At 36.8% G+C, this 20,603-nt stretch overlaps 1 protein-coding gene across 1 annotated transcript in view; it reads right to left on the reverse strand.

The window, feature by feature from the left end:
• LOC150098179 (sodium channel protein para-like) overlaps window positions 1-20,603 on the reverse strand; it is a 1,334,265-nt gene that overhangs the window by 624,191 nt on the left and 689,471 nt on the right. Inside the window, 2 exon segments of the mRNA XM_090406598.1 lie at window positions 8,289-8,557; window positions 9,705-9,770. Of these exon segments, the coding sequence (XP_090262724.1) occupies window positions 8,289-8,557; window positions 9,705-9,770 (335 nt within the window).

Genomic DNA, 20,603 nt, shown 5'->3' on the forward strand with positions numbered 1-20,603 from the left:
GGCAAAATTAAAAACTTTTGAAAAAACCATGAAAGCTGGCTCTCAGCAGATGAGTTTGTGTTTTCTAACCATTTCAATAATCCATAAATAATAATAAAAAAAAGCTGATAGTGTCATTAAAATTATCTATGTTGCAAAATAGTAATGCCAAGAAGTTAACAAATAATTTCACCCACTTCTGACAACTTTAGTGTGAAATATATTTGGTAGGGAAACTTTTAGCAAATTGTTTCAAATAGTTAATTGACTGAAAGATTTTAACAATTTTTTTTGAGATTTATGAATTACTAATAAAGCAGCTTTGTCTACAAATGAATAAAGATATAAAAAAATTTCAACCCTCCAATGAAATATCCAACCCATGGTTTTCCAAAAAGTTCAGGTTTTCCAAAAAGTGTCAGGGTAGTCCAAGGGAAAAAAAATACTGCATATCGTACGTGGCTTGAGACAAAAAACTCAAAACAATTCTGAATATAGATTAATGAATGATTCAATTTAGAAATGGTTTGTAGCCATTACACTTTAATTTATGTTAAATAGTTTTAAGCTTTAGTGTGTGTTTTTTTGGGTGACCTTTGTAATCTTATTTGTTGTATTGCATATGCAAGTCATATCAATTATGAAACAATACGTACATTTACTTATAGATTCCTAATCAAATCACCAGCAGTATATATCTAAATCTTAGTAAACAAAAAAATAGAATCTAAGCCTATTATTATCATTATCATAACAAAACCTTCATAGGATCAACAGATATAACATTGGAGTGCTCATTAGGAAGAAAATGCCCAGCATATTGAACCTTAAATTCATTTGCTTAGCACTCATAATATATTCCTACAACACATCTCAATTACCCAACATTCTTCATGGAAAAAAATCTATTTCTCACTGTTATGTTATATCTGCCATGCATTTACACATCTATCAGGGATGCCTCCTCTTCTCTTCCCCATCACTCTGCGCAGTGCATAATACTGCCTCATTCTGCATATCCATTTAACTCTTTAAGAAATATGCGATCATTTCTGAAATCTATATAAAGAGGGTGTGAGCAGGGGATTGAGAAGAATTATGTAGAGAGAGTGGTGAGTGATTGGAACGCATTGTTTGAGAGTGTTTAAGTGCAGAGATGGTGAATGCATTTAAGACATGGTTTAACAGGCTGTGTGACAGAAGGACCTCCCACAATGAATTTTTTGACTCCATGGTGGTCTGATAATAATAATAATTTATATTTCCTCATCATTTTTATAACAGTGCTACATGGTATACATGACAACAGTGATGTGCTATTTGGGTTACCTTTGCAGGTAGCCCAAGTAAGGTATTATTTGCAGGTATTATTCAACAACCATGTAAGCTGATGTGATTGATTGAAAGATTATTGTTTTGTTCTGCTTGATAAGGCTTTAATAATACTACATCTGGACTATGTTCAGATGCAAACACCCAGAAACTGTGGGGATTAAGAAATGGTGTCAAGAGGATCTACAGCCAAGTTAATGATTGCAGCCAATCTAAGGAATGCTTTCTATGAGAGCAGACCGATGCCTATGGGCCTCAAAAACTAGCTGAGAGGTAGAAAATAGGAGACTTGATAGAAGCATAAAAGTTACTAAAGGGGTTTTATGGGATTAACATCGAAGACTCTTTTTTTTTTTTCAGTACATGGCAGGAGAGAGAGAGAGAGAACAAGAGGTCATCCATGGAAATCTTGTAAGAGTGTGGTTAACAAGAGTGTTAGGACTAGAGAGTGGTGAATGAGTGGAATAGTTTGCCAGAGGTAAGTTTGAGCTTTAAGAATTTAAAGAGGGGTATGATAGGTATTATGTGAATAATGAATCTCCTGTGATGCGTCCTCTGACTCAGTGGAGATCCTTGTATTTTTTTTTTTTAATAATATAATAATCATTTTATTGATTTCAAATATATTCAAGTATAATAATAATAATAATAATAATAAGTCTACTTTATTTATTCATGTAAGTCTTGGTATACAGTCGTATTACCATTTTTTATCAGATGTGTTTTAACCAATTTTAATGCCTTGTGAACGTGAACTTCTTTTCCTCCTCATCATTCCATGGTATTGATGTTAGTTGATTATGGAGCTTTTGATAATTATCCATGCTGCAGTACTGCATTTATCTCCCTCTTCACAAAAACCTTCCCTGCTTAACAACATATCAAATGTGAAAGTCATTATCACTCTCATCATTCAAACGCAGTGTTGATATGATACCTCATTTACAAACCATATCCTCTGAAGTTGTCACTAAATCAAACACTCCAAAATCTAATGTTGCTTCACTCAGATGCTGCCTATATTAGCATCATTTTTTTCATATACTATTTCTCCACTTACCAATTCCTATTTCTATCTATAAACAGATATACATATCTTCAATCTCTGATATAAGCCAAGAAATGTAAAGAATACTAATTGTGAAATGTTTAGGCAAATTCATTTGGCATGTAAAAAAAAAAAAAAAGAAGGTAACATGATGTCAAGACTTTAATTGTAGGAATATAGAATGGAAGGAGAAGACACTGTATGGGACAAAGAGAGTGAATTTGTTGAATTTCTGAGAGATAAATATCTTAAGCAGCATGCGATTGAAGCAACTAGAGAGACTTTAATGTTTTGGATCTGGTGATATAGTGAAAATCTTGCAGTGGGTAAGATTTCTTAAGGAGTGAAAAAAAGGAAAATTGCATGCCAAAAAATGGCTATATGTGGAAGTATAAAGTGGGTAATTATGGGAAGCTCTGCAGTTAACTAGATCAGTACTATGGGTAGATGAGCTGTGCAGTGAAGATGTTGAAAGTGCATGGAAATTTATATAGCAGTATCTGACACAAGCAATGCATAACTGAATTCCAAAGGTTAGGTGAACAAATAGAGTAGGAGTGAAATAAATGAACAGTGAAATCATTGTACAGTTATATCTGCCATGCATTTACACATCTATCAGGGATGCCTCCTCTTCTCTTCCCTATCACTCTGCACAGTGCATACTACTGCCTCATTCTGCATATCCACTTAACTCTTCAAGAAAAATTATGTGATCATTTCTGAAATCTGTATAAAGAGGGTGTGAGCAGGTGATTGAGAAGCATTATGTACAGAGAGTGGTGAGTGATTGGAACACATTGTCTGAGAGTGTTTAAGTGTTGCAGCTTTAGTCAAGGTGGAGAGATTGGTTAGGAATAGAATACAAGATTGGGTTGATGAGCATAGTATTCTTTATTATGGTCAGCATGGATTTGTGAATGGTAGGTCTTGTTTTAATAATTTACTTGCATTTTATGAAAAGGTGATGAGGATATTAGATGAGGATAATAAATAGAGTAGGAGTGAAATAGATGAACAGTGAAATCAAGCAAGCCAAGTTTGTAAAGATAAGGTTATGGAGGAGGTACAAAACAGTTGGTGGTGAGTAGATAAATGAGCAGTATAAACTGCAGGCCAGGAAGGTGACAAGAATGGTAAAGAAAGAAAAGGTGCAGTATAAAGAAGATTGGCTGGTCAGGCCAAGGTTAATTCAAGGGAATTCTTCCAATATATGGCAATCAAGAGAAAGAATAATTATGGCTAGTTGACATTGGCGAATAGTCATGGCAGCAGAGTGACTGTTGCATAAGGATATAGTGGAATCACTGAATGAGCACTTTATCAACATATATCATACTGGTGTAAATGATGCTGACCAATATATATATATATACATATATATATATATAGAAAGAAGGCAAATATTTGGAGAATGAAACTGAAAGAATCAGAGCAGTATCAAGTGATGATTGAGTTAAATGTTAATAAGGCAGCAGGAATGGATGACATATCACCATGTATTCTTTAGGAATATGCACAACAGATAGCTATGCACTTGACTTGGTTATTTAGTGAAAATCTTGCAGTGGGTAAGATTCCTAAGGAGTGAAAAAAAGAAAAACTGCATCATTCCACAAGCATGGCTTTAGGACAGAAGTTTCTAATTATAGAGCAGTCTGTATAATTGCAGCTTTAGTCAAGGTGTTGGAGAGATTGGTTAGGAATAGAATACAAGATTGGGTTGATGAGCATAGTATTCTTTATTATGGTCAGCATGGATTTGTGAATGGTAGATTGTTTTAATAATTTACTTGCATTTTATAAAAAGGTGATGAGGATATTAGGATGATACCTTATTTGTGTTATAAGAAGGAAAAGTAAATGTGCGAACACGAACCGTGATCATCTAATGGTTAGGACATGGCATTGTGGCCGCAATAACCCTGATTCGAATCCTGGTCACAGCAGTTTTATTTCACTGGCCTGGTTGGCCAGGTGGTTAGCATATCCACTATCCCACCATGGGCATGGATGTTTGTGATTGTTTGTGATTTACTAGTGGTGGTGGATGGTAGAGGGCATTGGTGTGGATGATGATGATGATAGTTGCAGTTTGTTGTAGTTAGATGATTGTGAATGGTGGAGACAGAGAGTTGTAGAGTAGGTGCTCACTCTCGATGAGTCTTTGGACTCCCTGGAGGTGTCTGGCAATAATAATAATAATAATAATAATAATAATAATAATAATAAGGGAGAATCACATACAGTGATATTCTTTAACTTTACAAAAGCATTTGATAGATTACTACATGATACAGTTGGTGTACAAGCAGCAGAGGATAGGAATAGATGCATCAGGTATTAACTCTTTGAACAATACTAGCAAGTTGTGTACGACTGAGCAGTCTCTCAAAAAAGGAGGGAAATCAGTAGCATACCCCAGGGTTCTGTTCTTGAGTCCCTGCTGTTTAACTTGTTTGTAAATGATATATATAATGTGTACTGACTGGGGATCTTCATTTGTTTGCTGATGATGCAAAGTTGGGGAGAATTATGAGTAGCACTAATGTTAATTCCCTTCAGGAAGATTTGAATAGACTTTTTACTTGGACAAAGGAATGGGGTTGAAGTTTTAATATTAATACGTACAAGCTGTTGCATTTTGGAGTACAGAAATATAAGACTATGTACTATATTGACGGCACTGTACTGCAGAAAGTGGATGAGGTTCGAGATTTGGAAGTGATGGTTGACAGTAGACCGAAGTTTAGAGGGCACACTTCAAGTGTTGTAAAGGATGCGCATCATAGTGCTGCTATGATAAAAAGTACTTCAACATGTAGGGATAAGGAGGTAGTTGTGCTACTGTATAAACCAATGGTCAGATCACACTTGGACTATTGTGCTCAGATTTGGTCACTTGGTTTTTTAATGTGATGTTGAAACATTGGAAAGGATCCAGAGAAGAGTGACTAAGACAATATCAGGACTCTGGAATGCTGGAAGGTTGAAGAAATGTGGACTGAAGAGTTAAGTGGGTAGAAGAAAAAAAAGGTGAAATGACAGAAATGTTAATGAGGGGATTTTATCAGATTAATCCAGAAGGAATTATAACAAGAGCAGAAGTTGCAGGGAAAGGACCAGAGGAAGAAAGAGGAAGAGGAACCAGGGAAGAAACAACTGTGCCCTAGAAGTTATGCAAAAGTGTAGAACATGAGTATGAGGAGTAGATTTTTTACTTGGAGAATTGTCAGTGAATGGAATGCATTACCAGAATATGTTGTTAATACAGGGAGTGTTAAGGATTTTAAGATTCAGTATGATAGATATGTTGTCAGTTGAATGAACCTCCCATGATGATGAGTCTACCAACTTCATGTAGGGTGTAATAATAACAATAATTAAAATCCCTCACAAGAATCAATCTCCTTTTATCTAACCAATTTTTCTAAATTTCCCGTAGAGCGAGACCTGTGGAATTTCATTAATTAAACATTTTACACATGTGCCACAGTAAAAAATAATATTTGTAAAATAAATATTTTTTTTTACTGTCGCACACATGTAAATGTTTAATTTTTCTAAATATTTCATCATCGGGATCCTCTACATTTCCTGGCCTATAAGAACATCCCATTAGGCATACTATTCAATTTATTTTGCTTTCATATAGCTATCACGTAAGTTGCTTTTTTTCCATCTTACCATTAATAGACAAAATTCCTTTGGGTTTGTTAACAGTACATTTCATCTGTTTCATTTCTTCTGGAAGATTCTGTTTCCATCTGTATATCATTATCAATTAACCATGTTTCACTTGTGCCAGTTATCATTGTGCACACTTAATCACTGCTACAAACTCAGTTCCTTTATTTTCTTTTACTTCCTAAGTAAAAGTCATTTATACCCACAACTATCACCAACTTTGATTGTCCATTTATTTCTTTCAAGCAAATCCATAATTATTATCCTTACTCTCCCACCTGGAAAAAGATTTATGTCCCTGTTAGTCATAGCACCTTTATCAATTGAATCTTTGCACAATGCAACATAATCATACTATGACACTTTATTATCTTCCTCCTATCATTCATATTAATCAATTGCTTCTTTCACATGTTTCATTTCTCCTCTTCATTCTTACTTGCTAAGTTTTCTTGCACTGGACTGTACACACACTAATACTCTCAATCTTTTCATTGATCTCCACAATCCATCTTTCACATTTTTCAATGCATAGATAAAAGTTTTTACAGCATATCTATTTGGAAAAGTCCAATATAAAACTCATTCTTTCAGCTTTATATTGAACATTTCTAAATACATTTTGACATGTATTTGGAATCCAAATCTCACATAAGCATGGATGTTTGTAAATCCTGAACTGGAGCTTTGAATTAGAAGAAAGCTTCTAGAGTGCAGCATATGTTTTTGCTGGCCTGGTTGGCCAAGTGGTTAGCACATTCACTCTCCAGCCAAAAGGCAACGGGTTCAAATCCTGCTGTAAGCATGTGTTTGTGATTATCTGTGAAAATACTAGTGGTAGGCAGTAGATGGCATTGGTGTAGATGATGTTGGTAGTTGCAATTTGCTGTAGTAGGTGGATTGAGTGGTAGAGACAGGGAGTGGTAGAGTAGGTATCCTCCCTCGATGAGTCCCTTGGACTGCCTGGAGGTGTCACATAATAATAATAATAATAATATCCAATATTCCAAAACATCTCAAAATACTGCGCTGCAATGCTCATAGTAATCAAATTTGTAGTCTGATTTTACAAGTATCCTTTCACTGGGTACTTGCAGCAATCAAACCTTGGATAAATTTAGGTGGAAGCTTCAACTTTTATATTTTTAGTATGCAAATAGATATAAAAGGCATATAGGAACTTTTTTTTTTGCAGGAGTGACTCAGTTTTTTTTCAACATTTTGAGTAAATAAATATTTCATTCATCAAGTAAGAATACCACTAATTAAGCTACCTAAATATGTACTTTTTTTTTAATAACTTATGTTTTACTTACTCAAGCAATTAAAATTAAAATGTGCACAACTTTTTTTTAGAAATATTTTTTTTCAAGCATCACACTTATAGCAACTCAACTTGCTTACCTTTTAATTGAGCATACAAGTAATATGTAATCATTATTCTTGTTGATAATTATAGTAAAGAATACTTTTTAAATCACAATTGTTCTATACAGTGCAAAAAACCAAGCTTAAAACAACAGGCAATCATGAAGATCAATGAGTGACTAATCATTTAAATCAGCAAAGTAGCAAAAATGAGGGGGTAGAAATGGCATTTCAACTTTTAGCTCACTATCAACCTATAATGCAAGAGCAGAGGAAAATATATAAGCAAAGTGCCATGCTCTGTTTGCAGTCTACAGCACAGAGGCTTTGCATTAAACTAGTCATGCAACCAAGGCATGATTTGGTCAGTGCTAAAACAAGTGAAAAGCAAAGTGCATGGCTTCCCAGCAAGATTCTGAACCACAATTTTAAATCAAAGTACTACACGAGATAACTTCAGCATGCTGTTTAATATGTACATTCCATCATGAAAAAAGATTGGTAAAATTTACTGCAGGAGAAACCCGCTGGTCAACTTGCAGCTGTACCATGCTTAAGGATATCTTGCATTTTCTTCTGCATTTGACAAAAATAAGTATATACATGAGCAGGGCACTCTATAGGCTTTTCCTGACTTGTTCAGTTATGCAACTCTATCAAGCTAAACCTGCAAACATTAGTTCTTAAATGCTAAATTAAAACATTTCATATTTAAATAGTAAAAACATGCAGAAAATACCTCATAGTAAAAAATCTGTAAGCAAATATTTAAAGATCATAATATAAAATTGAAGACAAAAGAAGAGATGCTATATAGGAGATACTTAGAGTTGCATGACTGAAAGCAGGAAGAATCTGTTTTGCCCCCACTTACATAATTGCCTTTCTTTAGGAAGTTTTCAAAGTCCGGATGCATATTGTCATGATCCATTGCCATGAAGAGAGTGTTGACCACGATGCAGAGTGTTATGAAAAGCTCCATGAAAGGATCGAAGACGATGAGAGCGACTATCTCTTGGAAACGAAGCCAGCACCAGCAACAGTCCCATACGCAGAAGACGTCAATACATTTCATGCATTGAGCCAAACACCTGTCTTTGAACTTGGGCTTTTCTTCCTCCTCCTCCTCCTCCTCCTCCCTCTCTGTAGAAAAATAATAGATGGACACTGAATAATGTTTAAGTATGGCCGTCGAGTAGCCTGTGGGCGGGTCTGTCTACTCTACGGCGACACACCACGCACACCACAAACTATGACTGCCATGCATCACAAATGGGACAAACTACAGTTTACAAGCAATGCTACTGGTGCACAAACAGCCATTACTAATCTAAAACAGTTAGAGTATCAGAGCATCTTACATTCTAATATCATTACTACAGTATATGAGATATATTAAATTATTAACACATTTATATAAAAAGATATGCATAATTAAAAAGAATATCATTTTATTTAAATATCTCCATTAATATATAGTACACATTTAATTAAGAAACATTAATTTCATTTATTAAATTTAATTATTTTTCATTCCAGTTATAAAAATGGAAATGTCTGTCTGTGCACTATTAAATAATTTTAATATAATTTAAACTTCATTTTATTAAAATGTATATAAATTTGTAAATATAAATGATAAAATACATTCATATTATAGTTATTTTTAAAATCCTTTTACTATACATTATATTAGATTACTATAGATTATAAAATATAATACCATAAATATTTCCTTTTGCAGCAAATCAACACTAAACAAGAAAAATTTTAAATGCAAAAGTTGTCCTCTCAGCAGATTTGTCCCTTATTTTGCATTCTTAATAAATAACAGAACACATGCAAAAATTTCAAGATGTCAATTTTCTGTTTGAACATGGAATACAGCTCAGCAACACAGAAACTCAAAATATCTATCTTTACCATTTCATGCTATCTGAGAGGACCTCTTCATGCATAATTCTTGATCAATGACACATTTGAAAAAAAAACAAAAATAAAAAAAGTTTTTCCAAATTTTCAACATGCATTTCATTCATGGAAAGGAATCTTAAAAAAAATAAATAAATGGTTGTAAAGAAAGGCATCTATCTATTTTGAATAGAATGTTTTATTCACACACAAAGGAAGAAAAAAAAAAGTCAAGCAGATATATTCTTGTCTCTATCTAATGAGAAAGCAAACTTCAATGCAGTTCAGATGACTTGTTGGGTGGGGATAGGTATACAGGGATAAGCAGGCAGACATCATCTATAGGGCAGAGCTGCAATCCATGGGAGGAGATAGTTACCTCTCTCACTTGCTTTACTTTGCCTTCCAGCCGCTTGTTCAATGATGTCGTTCAGCACCATTACATCTATGAAACAAAATAAGTATTTGATAAATAATAACAAAAAAATTCACATTAGTATCTTCCCCCCACTTATAAAAATCATATCAAAGGATAAAAAGTGTGTAAAATAATATTTATGCAAATCCCTAGCAGAAACAGTCCACCTCCATTCTAAATTATATTCCTTCAAATTAGAACAAAGGCAACCAGTGATATAATTGGGGAGGCAATGATTGCAAATGATTTGATGCACAGGCTGCAAGAAGAAATTGATGTGAATTTTTAACACATGGAGCGAGTTTGATGGTAGAAAAGATATAAGAAGTATGGCCTGCACTTTAATATATTTGACATCAGGAGCATGGAGAAATTTATTGGCCTAAGACTTAATCCAAAGATTTGGGGAAATCAGATCATCATGGGATGAATGGTAAGTGCGTAAATGTAGCTAAGGTATGCAAACAAGATAATGATATAAATGTCAGTGAGCATTGTTATGAATCTGGTGAATGAAATGGATTCTAAATGAATCCAGTATGAATGGAGAAAAAGAAGACTGCAAATTGGGACAAGCAGACTACAGATGTGAGTATAGAAAAAAGTCAAGAGATAACTTGTTATACCTGTGCACAGATGTCAAGAGTATCAGAAACAAAGGGGCTGAGTTTCTTGCCTTAATTAATACACTGTGGTCTAAGATTGCTAACATTAATGAAACATAGCTCTCAGGATCAGACATAGTAACCAGAATCAAGAAACGGTGTAGTATTTTTAGAAAGGGCAGAAGAGATAGGAGAGGAGAGAGGGAAGGTACTATTAATGATATCAGATGATTTAAGTCCAGAAGATAGAAACAAAAAAGTAATAACAGTAATGATGTTCCATGTAGCAATGAATGTGAAGCTATCTGGTGTGAAGTGGAATCCAACAGGGTGAAATGTAAGATTGGTGTTGTTATAGCCTTGGCAGTTCAGCTGCTATTGAAAATGAAATGTATCACCAAATTATCCTTATGATTATAATTATATTTAATTATAATTATAAAGATAATTTATATTAATAAATTATAAGTTATTACTAATTATAATTATTAATAAAATAATTAATTTATTAATAAATTCTTTTATAGCGACTTAAATTATCCAAACATTGAGTAAGCAGAGGAGAAAACTGTGGATAAGAAAGGAGAATTTACTGATTGAAAGTTGTGAGACAACTTACTCAAGGAGAATAAATAAGGAACTTGAGGTCAAAGAGTGTTAGATTTGATTGCAGCTTCAGAAGGTATCTAAATTAAAGATGTAACTTTATTGCCATCGGTTGGTGATAATGATAATGCCATACTAACGTGGGAAATAGCTAAGCATATGGATGTTCCAATCAGGAAAGATTACATGCCAAACTATAAAGCTGGAAATCATGACTAAAATATATTCCATGAATTATTAATTTTTTTCTATCCCTAGAAATGAAGGAGTGGAAAAGAGTGAAAGCAAAGCAAAAGAATTCAGACTGAATGAGAAAGAGAGGGATATAAAATTGGAAATGCAGGCAGTCCCAGTCACAACATTTATCAAAAGACAGTAGAGTTAAGAAGAATAAAGAATTGTTTGTAGACTAGTTTTAATGAAACAAAAGAAGAAACAGCATGTAAATTTGAGAGAAAATATATGGTATGGTATGGTTTTGGAGATTCAATGATTAGGGCATATTGAATATGTGATAAAAATGTTTATATATATATATATATATATATATATATATATATACTAGGGGGATATGCACCCCTGGCACCACCCCCAGTGTTCCGGACTGGTAGGCCGGTTCTCCTTGAATTCTGATGACTCGAATTTTGAAAACTCCAAACTGCCATCCAACTCCCTGAGTTCCAGACTGGTAGGTCGGTTCTCCTCCTTGAATTCTGATGACCCGAAGGGGGGTTCTGCACCCCCCCGGTACCTACAGCGTCCAACCCACCGAGTTCTGGATTGGTAGGCCAGTTCTCCTTGAATCTTATGACTCGAATTTTGAAGACTCGACACTCAGGGTAGCCCCTAAGTTTCAAAACGTTTCAAATAACTTGACAAAAATCATGACACAAAAGTGTTTCATAAAAAGACTTATAATTTTATATCTATAGGGTAGATATAAACTGTATGATATGACATGATATGTACTGTATGATATGATATTGGAAAAATGGATGACCTGTGAGAGTATGAATGCAAAGAATGAGAAAATGAGAGACATCAGGATGGGAAATGACAGTTGGATTGAGAGAGGGAATATACTAGAGAGTGATCAAAAATCAAATGACTGATATATTAAACATGATGTGAGCAAAGATAGAAGTAGAACAGAAAAGGTGGAAGTGAAGGATGAAGAAGTGTTTTACTGTACTGGAAAATGTACTGCAGATGGTAAATTTAATTATAATAATAATAATTATTATTATTATTATGGGTATCTCCATTGAGTCAGTAGATTCATCGTGGCCAGAACTATCAAAACAATATCTATCATATCTCTTCTTGAATTCATTTACAGACGAAGAACTCACAACTGAGTCAGGCAATGCATTCCATCCACTCACCACCCTCCAAGCAAAAAATCTAGTTCTCACACTCTTGTTAACCACACTTTTCCTTAATTTCCACAGATGACCTCTTGTTCTTCCATCACTAGCACACAGCTGAAATATTTCCCCTGCATCAATCTTATAGAAACCTTTTACTAATTTAAATGTTTCTATCATATCCCCTCTTTTCTGCCTATCAACCAACCTCTGCAATCCACAAGCTCTCAATCTATCAACGTAGGGAGCATTTTTTACATCACTCACCAACTTAGTCACTCTCCTCTGAACCCTCCTCATCTCCAAGGAATCCAGGTGACCAGACTTGAGCACAGTAATCCAAACGTGAAAGTATCAATGCCTTATAAAGAAGAATAATAACCTCTTTATCTCTGGATGTTAGTATGTTCTTCAATAACCCAAGTAATCCTATGTGCAATCTTGGACACCTTAGCAATGTGCCCTCTGAACCTCATCTCCATATCTACCAACACCCCCAAATTAATGTAGACATCGACTGTTGTAGAGTGTAGAGTCACTTCCCATGATGAGTTCAGGGATTCCATTAATATATCATGTAATAATAATAATAATAATCTGACTGCAATGGGATGGTTGTTAGAGGTTGGAAGAGTATATCTATGGAATACTCTTCCAACGTTCCAGGAATGAGAAAGAAGAATTTTGTTGAACAAATCTGTTTAATTTTTCCAAAGATTGCAAACATTAGTGAGACTAAGTTAACAGAAAGATGCTGTAATTACAGGTATAGAAGATATGCAGTATTATGTATTTAGGTAGGAAAGAGAGAGATGATGGAAGTTTTTTCATTCTTGGCTATGCTACCAATTATATATTTGGTTTAATCGTTTATCCAAGTGTAAGCAAAGTTTGCACCTGAAGTATTTTCAGGACTGGGGCAACTCGTAGCAAAGGTGGTATAACTTCTTCACTTGCCTTAATATCCTATAATGCAAAGCATATCTCCTTGTAGACATGTATAATGCTATGCATTAAGGGAACGGTCACGACCCAGACCGGTTTCGACCTTTATTGAGGTGCTATTTAAGTAACGATCTCTCTAAAAATTAGGTGGTCCCCCAGACTACTCAGTGACAGGCTCACCCCACCACCAAGCAGAGCCATAATCTCAGTAGTGGCCCCACTCAGAGAAAGGAAAAAAATCTACCCCCGAGCAGAGCCATAATCTCAGCGGTGGCCCCACTCAGAAACAGACAAAAACCTACCTCCAAGCAGAGCCTCTCACATCTCAGAGAAAGCAACCACATCTGTGCAAAAGCACATTAGTGAGCCAGACCCAGAGGTGTGATACTAAGGTGAAAATAATGGAAAAGTCAAATTTCCATATACGAGTTGCCAAAAGTGTCACACCTTATTATTAAAATCCTCTGGATTAGAGATAAGTTGATGGAAGTTTTTTCACTTGGCTATGCTATCAATTATATTGAACACGCTTGAACACGCTTGACGGCTGAACTGGGTAAGGGTAATGCAGGATGGGGAAAAAAGCACATTTGAGGCTGTTTGGTGTGAGATACAATCTAGCAGAACAAAATATACAATTGGGTGCTGCTATAGACCGGGTGATGGAGTGGATGGTGGGAATAGTATGCATAAGCAAATAGAAGAAATGAATGGAAGGAGGGTAATTATTATGGGTGATTTCAATTATGGTAATATTGACTGGAAAGAGGAGAGGGCACATGGGAGGAAGGAATTGGATTTTATGCAGTTATTAAGGGACAACTATCTACGGCAACATGTATTGGAAAATACCAGGGGGCAGAGAGTGCTGGACCTAGTAATTGCAACTGAGAATGTGGCTGTAACGAACATGACCTTGTTGCCACCAATTGGTGAGAGTGACCATAAGGTCATGACTTGGGAGGTGGCTAAAGGAGTCGAATTTACAATTAAGACAGGGTATATGTGGAATTACCGGGCTGGTAAGTATGACAAGCTTAGGTGTGTGCTTGGCTCAATGCCATGGCATGTAAAACTGCAAGGGCTGGATGTTGATGGTGCATGGGAGGTGGTCAAGAACTGTTTGCAGGAGGCAATGGTTGACTGTATACCAAGAGTCCGAATAATAAATCAGGTAGGGGTTAAATGGATGAATAACACTATTAAGCTTGAGCTGCAAAAAAAGAAACAATTGTGGAGGGAATTTAAGGAGAAGGGTGACCATCAGGTGCATGAACAGTATAAAGCTCAGGCCAGGATGGTAACAAGGGTGGTAAGAAAAGCAAAAGCAGATTACGAAAGGAAATTGGCCATGCAGGCTAAAGAGAATCCCAAACAGTTTTTTCAATATGTTGCAAGTAAAAGGAAAAATGCTCATGGTAGAATGATCTTAAAAAATGCTGAGGGTAGGGAGGTAACTGAATCAGTCGATGTTGTGGAATTACTGAGCGAACACTTTGCAAGAGTATATCATCCAGGTGGTGGCTTTGCGGAAATGGAGGAACCAACAGCTTATACTGGAATTGTGATGAATGAGGTAGAGGTAACTAGTCTATTACAGAACCTCAATGTCAATACATCTGTGGGATTGGATGGTATACCAGCTCGTGTCGTACGTGAAGCGGCCAAAGAATTGTCAGTGCCCTTGACCATTATGTTTAATTTGAGCCTCAGGACTGGGTCAGTCCCAAGGGGGTGGAAAGAGGGGAAAATAGTTCCACTGCACAAAGGTGGTTCCAAGGCTGCTGTTGAAAATTACCGGCCAATCAGCATAACAGGAATCATTATCAAGGTCTTAGAGAAAATAGTCAAGAGGAAAATACAAGATTGGATAGAAGAAAATGGGATACTGTATCGGGGACAGCATGGTTTTGTGAAGGGTAGGTCATGCCTCAGTAACTTGCTCACGTATTATAACACAGTGACGGCTGAACTGGATAAGGGTAATGGGTTTACAGTGATTCTGCTGGACCTTGCTAAGGCCTTTGACAGGATACCACATGGAATTCTAATCAGTAAATTGCAGCATATGGGAATGGACATAGGGTTGGTGAGATGGATAGGAGGGTGGTTGACGGAGAGATATCAGAGAGTGGTTTACTCAGGAGTAGAGTCCACAAGACGGCCTGTGACTAGTGGTGTACCACAAGGATCTGTTCTTGGACCACTGCTGTTTAATTTGTTCATAAATGATATAGGAAAGGATCTGAGAGGAACAGTTCATTTGTTTGCTGATGATGCGAAGTTGGGTAGGGCAATAGTGAATGCAGATGACGTCAAAATTTTGCAGGATGATTTGGATAGATTGGAGGTCTGGGCTAGGGAGAATGGATGTCAATTTAATGTGGCAAAATGTAAGGTTATGCATTTTGGGGTGAAAAGATGGGAGGCAGTTTACTGCATTGGTGGAACCGTGCTCCAGGAAATTGATGAGGCACGAGATTTAGGAGTGTTGGTGGATAAGGAATTGAAATTTAGGGGACACATTGCAAAAGTGGCCAAATCAGCTCATCAAATCACTTGGTTGCTGAAGAATACGTTGACAAGCAGAGACAAGCAGGTTATTGTTCCTCTGTATCGAGCCTTGATAAGACCTCATCTCGACTACTGTGCTCAGATTTGGTCACCTAGGTTTCTTCTTGATGGGGAGGAGGTGGAGAGGATCCAGAGGCGAGTGACCAAGATGATAGCAGGTCTGTGGAATGAACCGTATGAGAACAGGTTGAGGATTTGTGGGTTGCAAAAATTGGTTGATAGGCGGAGGAGGGGAGATATGATTGAGACATTCAAATTACTGAAGGGTTTCTATAAAATTAATTCAGAAGATATTTTTGAGAACAGGGCTGGTTGTGGGAGGACTAGGGGACATCCATGGAAACTGGGCAAAAGTGTGGTTAGTAAAGGTGTTAGAGCTGGGTTCTTTACTTTTAGAGTAGTGAATGAGTGGAATGCGCTCCCTGAGTCTGTGGTGGATGCTGTGACAGTGAATGAGTTTAAGGCGAGGTATGATAGATACTGTATGAATGTCGAATAGTTGTGATGAATATGATTTGGGGCCTCCCTCGATGAGCCTAATGACTCCCTGGAGTTGCCCGTAATAATAATAATAATAATAATAATATATTTGGTTTAATCCTTTATCCAGGTGTAAGCAAACAAAGTTTGCACCTGAAGTATTTTCAGGACTGGGGCAACTCCTGGCAAAGGTGGTATCTGTTTGCTTAGACTTGGATAAAGGATTAAACCAAATATATAATTGGTAGCATTGCAAAGTGAAAAAACTTCCATCAACTTATCTCTAATCCAGAGGATTTTAATAATAAGGTGTGACACCTTTTGGCAACTCGTATGTGAAATGACTTCTCCATTACTTCCACCTTAGTATCACCACCTCTGGGTCTGGCTCCCACTGATGAGACCTTAAGAAAAGTTTCGGTAGTGACCCTTCCCTTAATGCATAGCATTATACATGTCCGCAAGGAGATATGCTTTGGATTATGGGATACTAAGGCAAGTGATGAGAAGTTATACCACCTTTGCCATGAGTTGTCCCAGTCCTGAAAATACTTCAGGTGCAAACTTTGTTTGCTTACACTTGGATAAAGGATTAAACCAAATATATAATTGAAAGAGAGCGAGAGAACAGGATGGTAAAAGGAGTATTGCTGATGATATCAGAAGGCAACCAACAAAGATGAGTTTATGAGTAAAAGAGTAGGAAGGTGATAAGAAAAAGTGCATTTCAGTCTATCTGGCATAAGGTGGATGACTACAGGAAAAAAAAAAATAGTTGGTTACTGTTATATTACAGAGTGCATATGAAGATGTAGATGAAATGCATCAGCAAATTAGTTTAAGAGACACAGGTAGAGTAATCACCAGTGCTGTAACTAGGTAGGTGCAATGGGTGCACAGGCACAGAGTCTAGGATGAAGGGAGCCTGAAATGGGGTATCAAAAAATAATCAGTGTTATATTTTCATTTTCAAATTTTGCCACCATTGGGATGCTAATTCCATAGCATTTTTGGTTAAAGTTAAAAATTAACTTATCTTTTTCTATTGTATTTTTTTAAATTTCTTTTTCCAAAAAAAGGGGGGGAGGCAAAAATAAAATCTTGCACGATGAAAAGCTACTTACATTACTGGATCACTATGGGAAATATTAATTAGGAGTAAATAGCAAACTCAGAAAAGATTACATAAATTAAAGAAATGAAATTTATGTAGCTGCTGAGAGAAATAATTAACTAAGACAACAAAGGCAAAAAGAGTGCCTAACATCATTAGAAAGGCAAAATCAGATTATGAGAGGAAATTAATCAACCTCTGATCAACTAAAGGGAATTCCAGTGAGGAGTTGTATTGTTCGGGAGAATTTAAAATGAAAATAAGTATTAACAAATAAGTTTAATGAATATTATTATTATTAGGGGCAACTCCAAGGAGTCAAACTCATCAAGGGAAGCCCTAAACATTATATCAAGAACTATCCAACATTTTCACAGTATTTATCATACTTTGTTTTGAACGAATTCACAGTCATGGCACCCACAACAGACAGACTCTGGCAACCTATTGCACTTATCCCCTACTCTCCAAGCAAAAAAACCCAGTTCTAATACCATGTGAGTAAGAGTGTAGTTCTAACTACACTCTTACTAATATGGATGACCCCTAGTGTTCTCCCACCTGTTCTGAAAAATTTCCTCTGAATTAATCTGGTAAAAACCCTCTCAGTAATTTGTATGACTCAATCATGTCATCCCCTTTTTTTGCCTATCAACCAGTTTTGTAATCCACAAATCTTCAGCCTCTTATTGTAAGATTCATTCCATATATCTGCTACCACCTTGGTCACTTGCCTCTGGATCCTCTCAACTTCCTCCTCATCACCAAGAAACCCTGGTGCCTAGAAGTGTGCGCAGAAGTCAAGATGGGGTCTTAACAAGGCTCAATAAAGAGGAACAATAACATCCCTGTCCAGCTCATCAAAGTATTGTTCAGTAACCAAGTGATCTGATGAGCTGCTTTAACCATTTTGCTATGTGCTCCCTAAACTTTAAGTCCCTATTCGCTAACACTCTCAAGTCTCTGCCTTCGTCAATTTCCTGGAGAACAGTTCGACTACTGTGCCCAGATTTGGTCACCTCAGTTCCTTCTTGATGGGGAGGAGGTTGAGAGGATCCAGAGGCGAGTGACTAAGATGATAGCAGGTCTATGGAATGCACCATATGAGAACAGGTTGAAGATTTGTGGGTTGCAGAAACTAGTTGATAGGCGAAAAAGGGGAGATATGATTGAGACATTCAAATTGCTAAAAGGATTCTATAGGATTAATTCAGATGATATTTTTGAGATCAGGACTGGTGGTGGGAGAACTAGGGGACACCCATGGAAGCTGGGCAAGAGCGTGGTTAGCAGGGGTGTTAGAGCTGAGTTCTTTACTTTTAGAGTGGTAAATGAGTGGAATAAGCTGCCAGAGTCTGTTGTGGGTGCTATGACAGTGAGCGAGTTCAAGGCAAGGTATGATAGATACTGTGAGAATGTTGAACAGCTGTGTGAACATGATGTTTAGGGCCTCCCTCGATGAGTCTAAGGACTCCTGGAGTAGCCCGTGGTAATAATAATAATAATAAATGTGGTATATAGCTGGTAATCTTTTCACCCCCAAAATGCATAAACTTACACTTTGCCACATTAAACTGGCATCCATTCTCATTTGCCCAGTCTGCCAATCTATGCAAATCATCCTGCAAAATTTTGACATCATCAAACTATTGACTATTAACTATTGCTGTACCTAATTTTCCATCATTGGCAAATAACTAAACAGTTCCTCTCAGATCCTTTCTTATATTGTTATGAACAAAATTAAACAGTAGCGGTCCAGGAACAGAACCCTGTGGCATGCCACTAGTCACGGGTCTAGTTTTGGACTTTATTCAAGAATAAACTCCTCTTTGATATCTCTCCATCAACCACCCTTCTATCCATCTCACCAATCTTATACTCATCTCCATGTTCTGCAGTTTACTGATTAGAATTCAATGTGGTATTACTATTACTATTATTACGGGCAACTCCAGGGAGTCATTAGACTCATCGTGGGAGGCCCCAAATCATATTCATCACAACTATTCGACATTCCTAGAGTATCTATCATACCTCGTCTTAAACTCATTCACTGTCACAGCATCCACCACAGACTCAGGGAGGGCATTCCACTCATTCACTACTCTAAAAGTAAAGAACCCAGCTCTGACACCTTTACTAACCATACTTTTGCCCAGTTTCCATGGATGTCCCCTAGTCCTCCCACAACCAGCCCTGTTCTCAAAAATATCTTCTGAATTAATTTTATAGAAACCCTTCAGTAATTTGAATGTCTCAATCATATCTCCCCTCCTCCGCCTATCAACCAATTTTTGCAACCCACAAATCCTCAACCTGTTCTCCTAAGGTTCATTCCACAGACCTGCTATCATCTTGGTCACTCGCCTCTGGATCCTCTCCACCTCCTGCCCATCAAGAAGAAACCTAGGTGACCAAATCTGGGCACAGTAGTCGAGATGGGGTCTTATCAAGGCTTGATACAGAGGAACAATAACATGCTTGTCAACGTATTCTTCAGCAACCAAGTGATATGATGAGCTGATTTGGCCACTTTTGCAATGTGTCCCCTAAATTTCAATTACTTATCCACCAACACTCCTAAATCTCGTGCCTCATCAATTTCCTGGAGCACAGTTCCACCAATGCAGTAAACTGCCGCCAATCTTTTCACCCCAAAATGCATAACCTTACATTTTGCCACATTAAATTGACATCCATTCTCCTTAGCCCAGACCTCCAATCTATCCAAATCATCCTGCAAAATTTTCACGTCATCTGCATTCACTATTGCCCTACCCAACTTCGCATCATCTGCAAACAAATGAACTGTTCCTCTCAGATCCTTCTGCAAACAAATGAACTGTTCCTCTCAGATCCTTTCCTATATCATTAATGAACAAATTAAACAGCAGTGGTCCAAGAACAGATCCTTGTGGCACACCACTAGTCACAGGCCATCTTGTGGACTCTACTCCTGAGTAAACCACTCTCTGATATCTCTCCGTCAACCACCCTCCTATCCATCTCACCAACCCTATGTCCATCCCCATATGCTGCAATTTACTGATTAGAATTCCATGTGGTATCCTGTCAAAGGCCTTAGCAAGGTCCAGTAGAATCACTGTAAACCCATTACCCTTATCCAGTTCAGCCGTCGCTGTGTCATAATACATGAGCAAGTTAC

The sequence above is a fragment of the Typopeltis vanoorti genome, chromosome 16 (genome assembly GCF_054136105.1).
Source record: "Typopeltis vanoorti isolate ZY-2024b chromosome 16, IOZ_Tvanoo_1.0, whole genome shotgun sequence".
In the NCBI taxonomy this organism is placed as follows: Eukaryota; Metazoa; Arthropoda; class Arachnida; order Uropygi; family Thelyphonidae; genus Typopeltis; species Typopeltis vanoorti.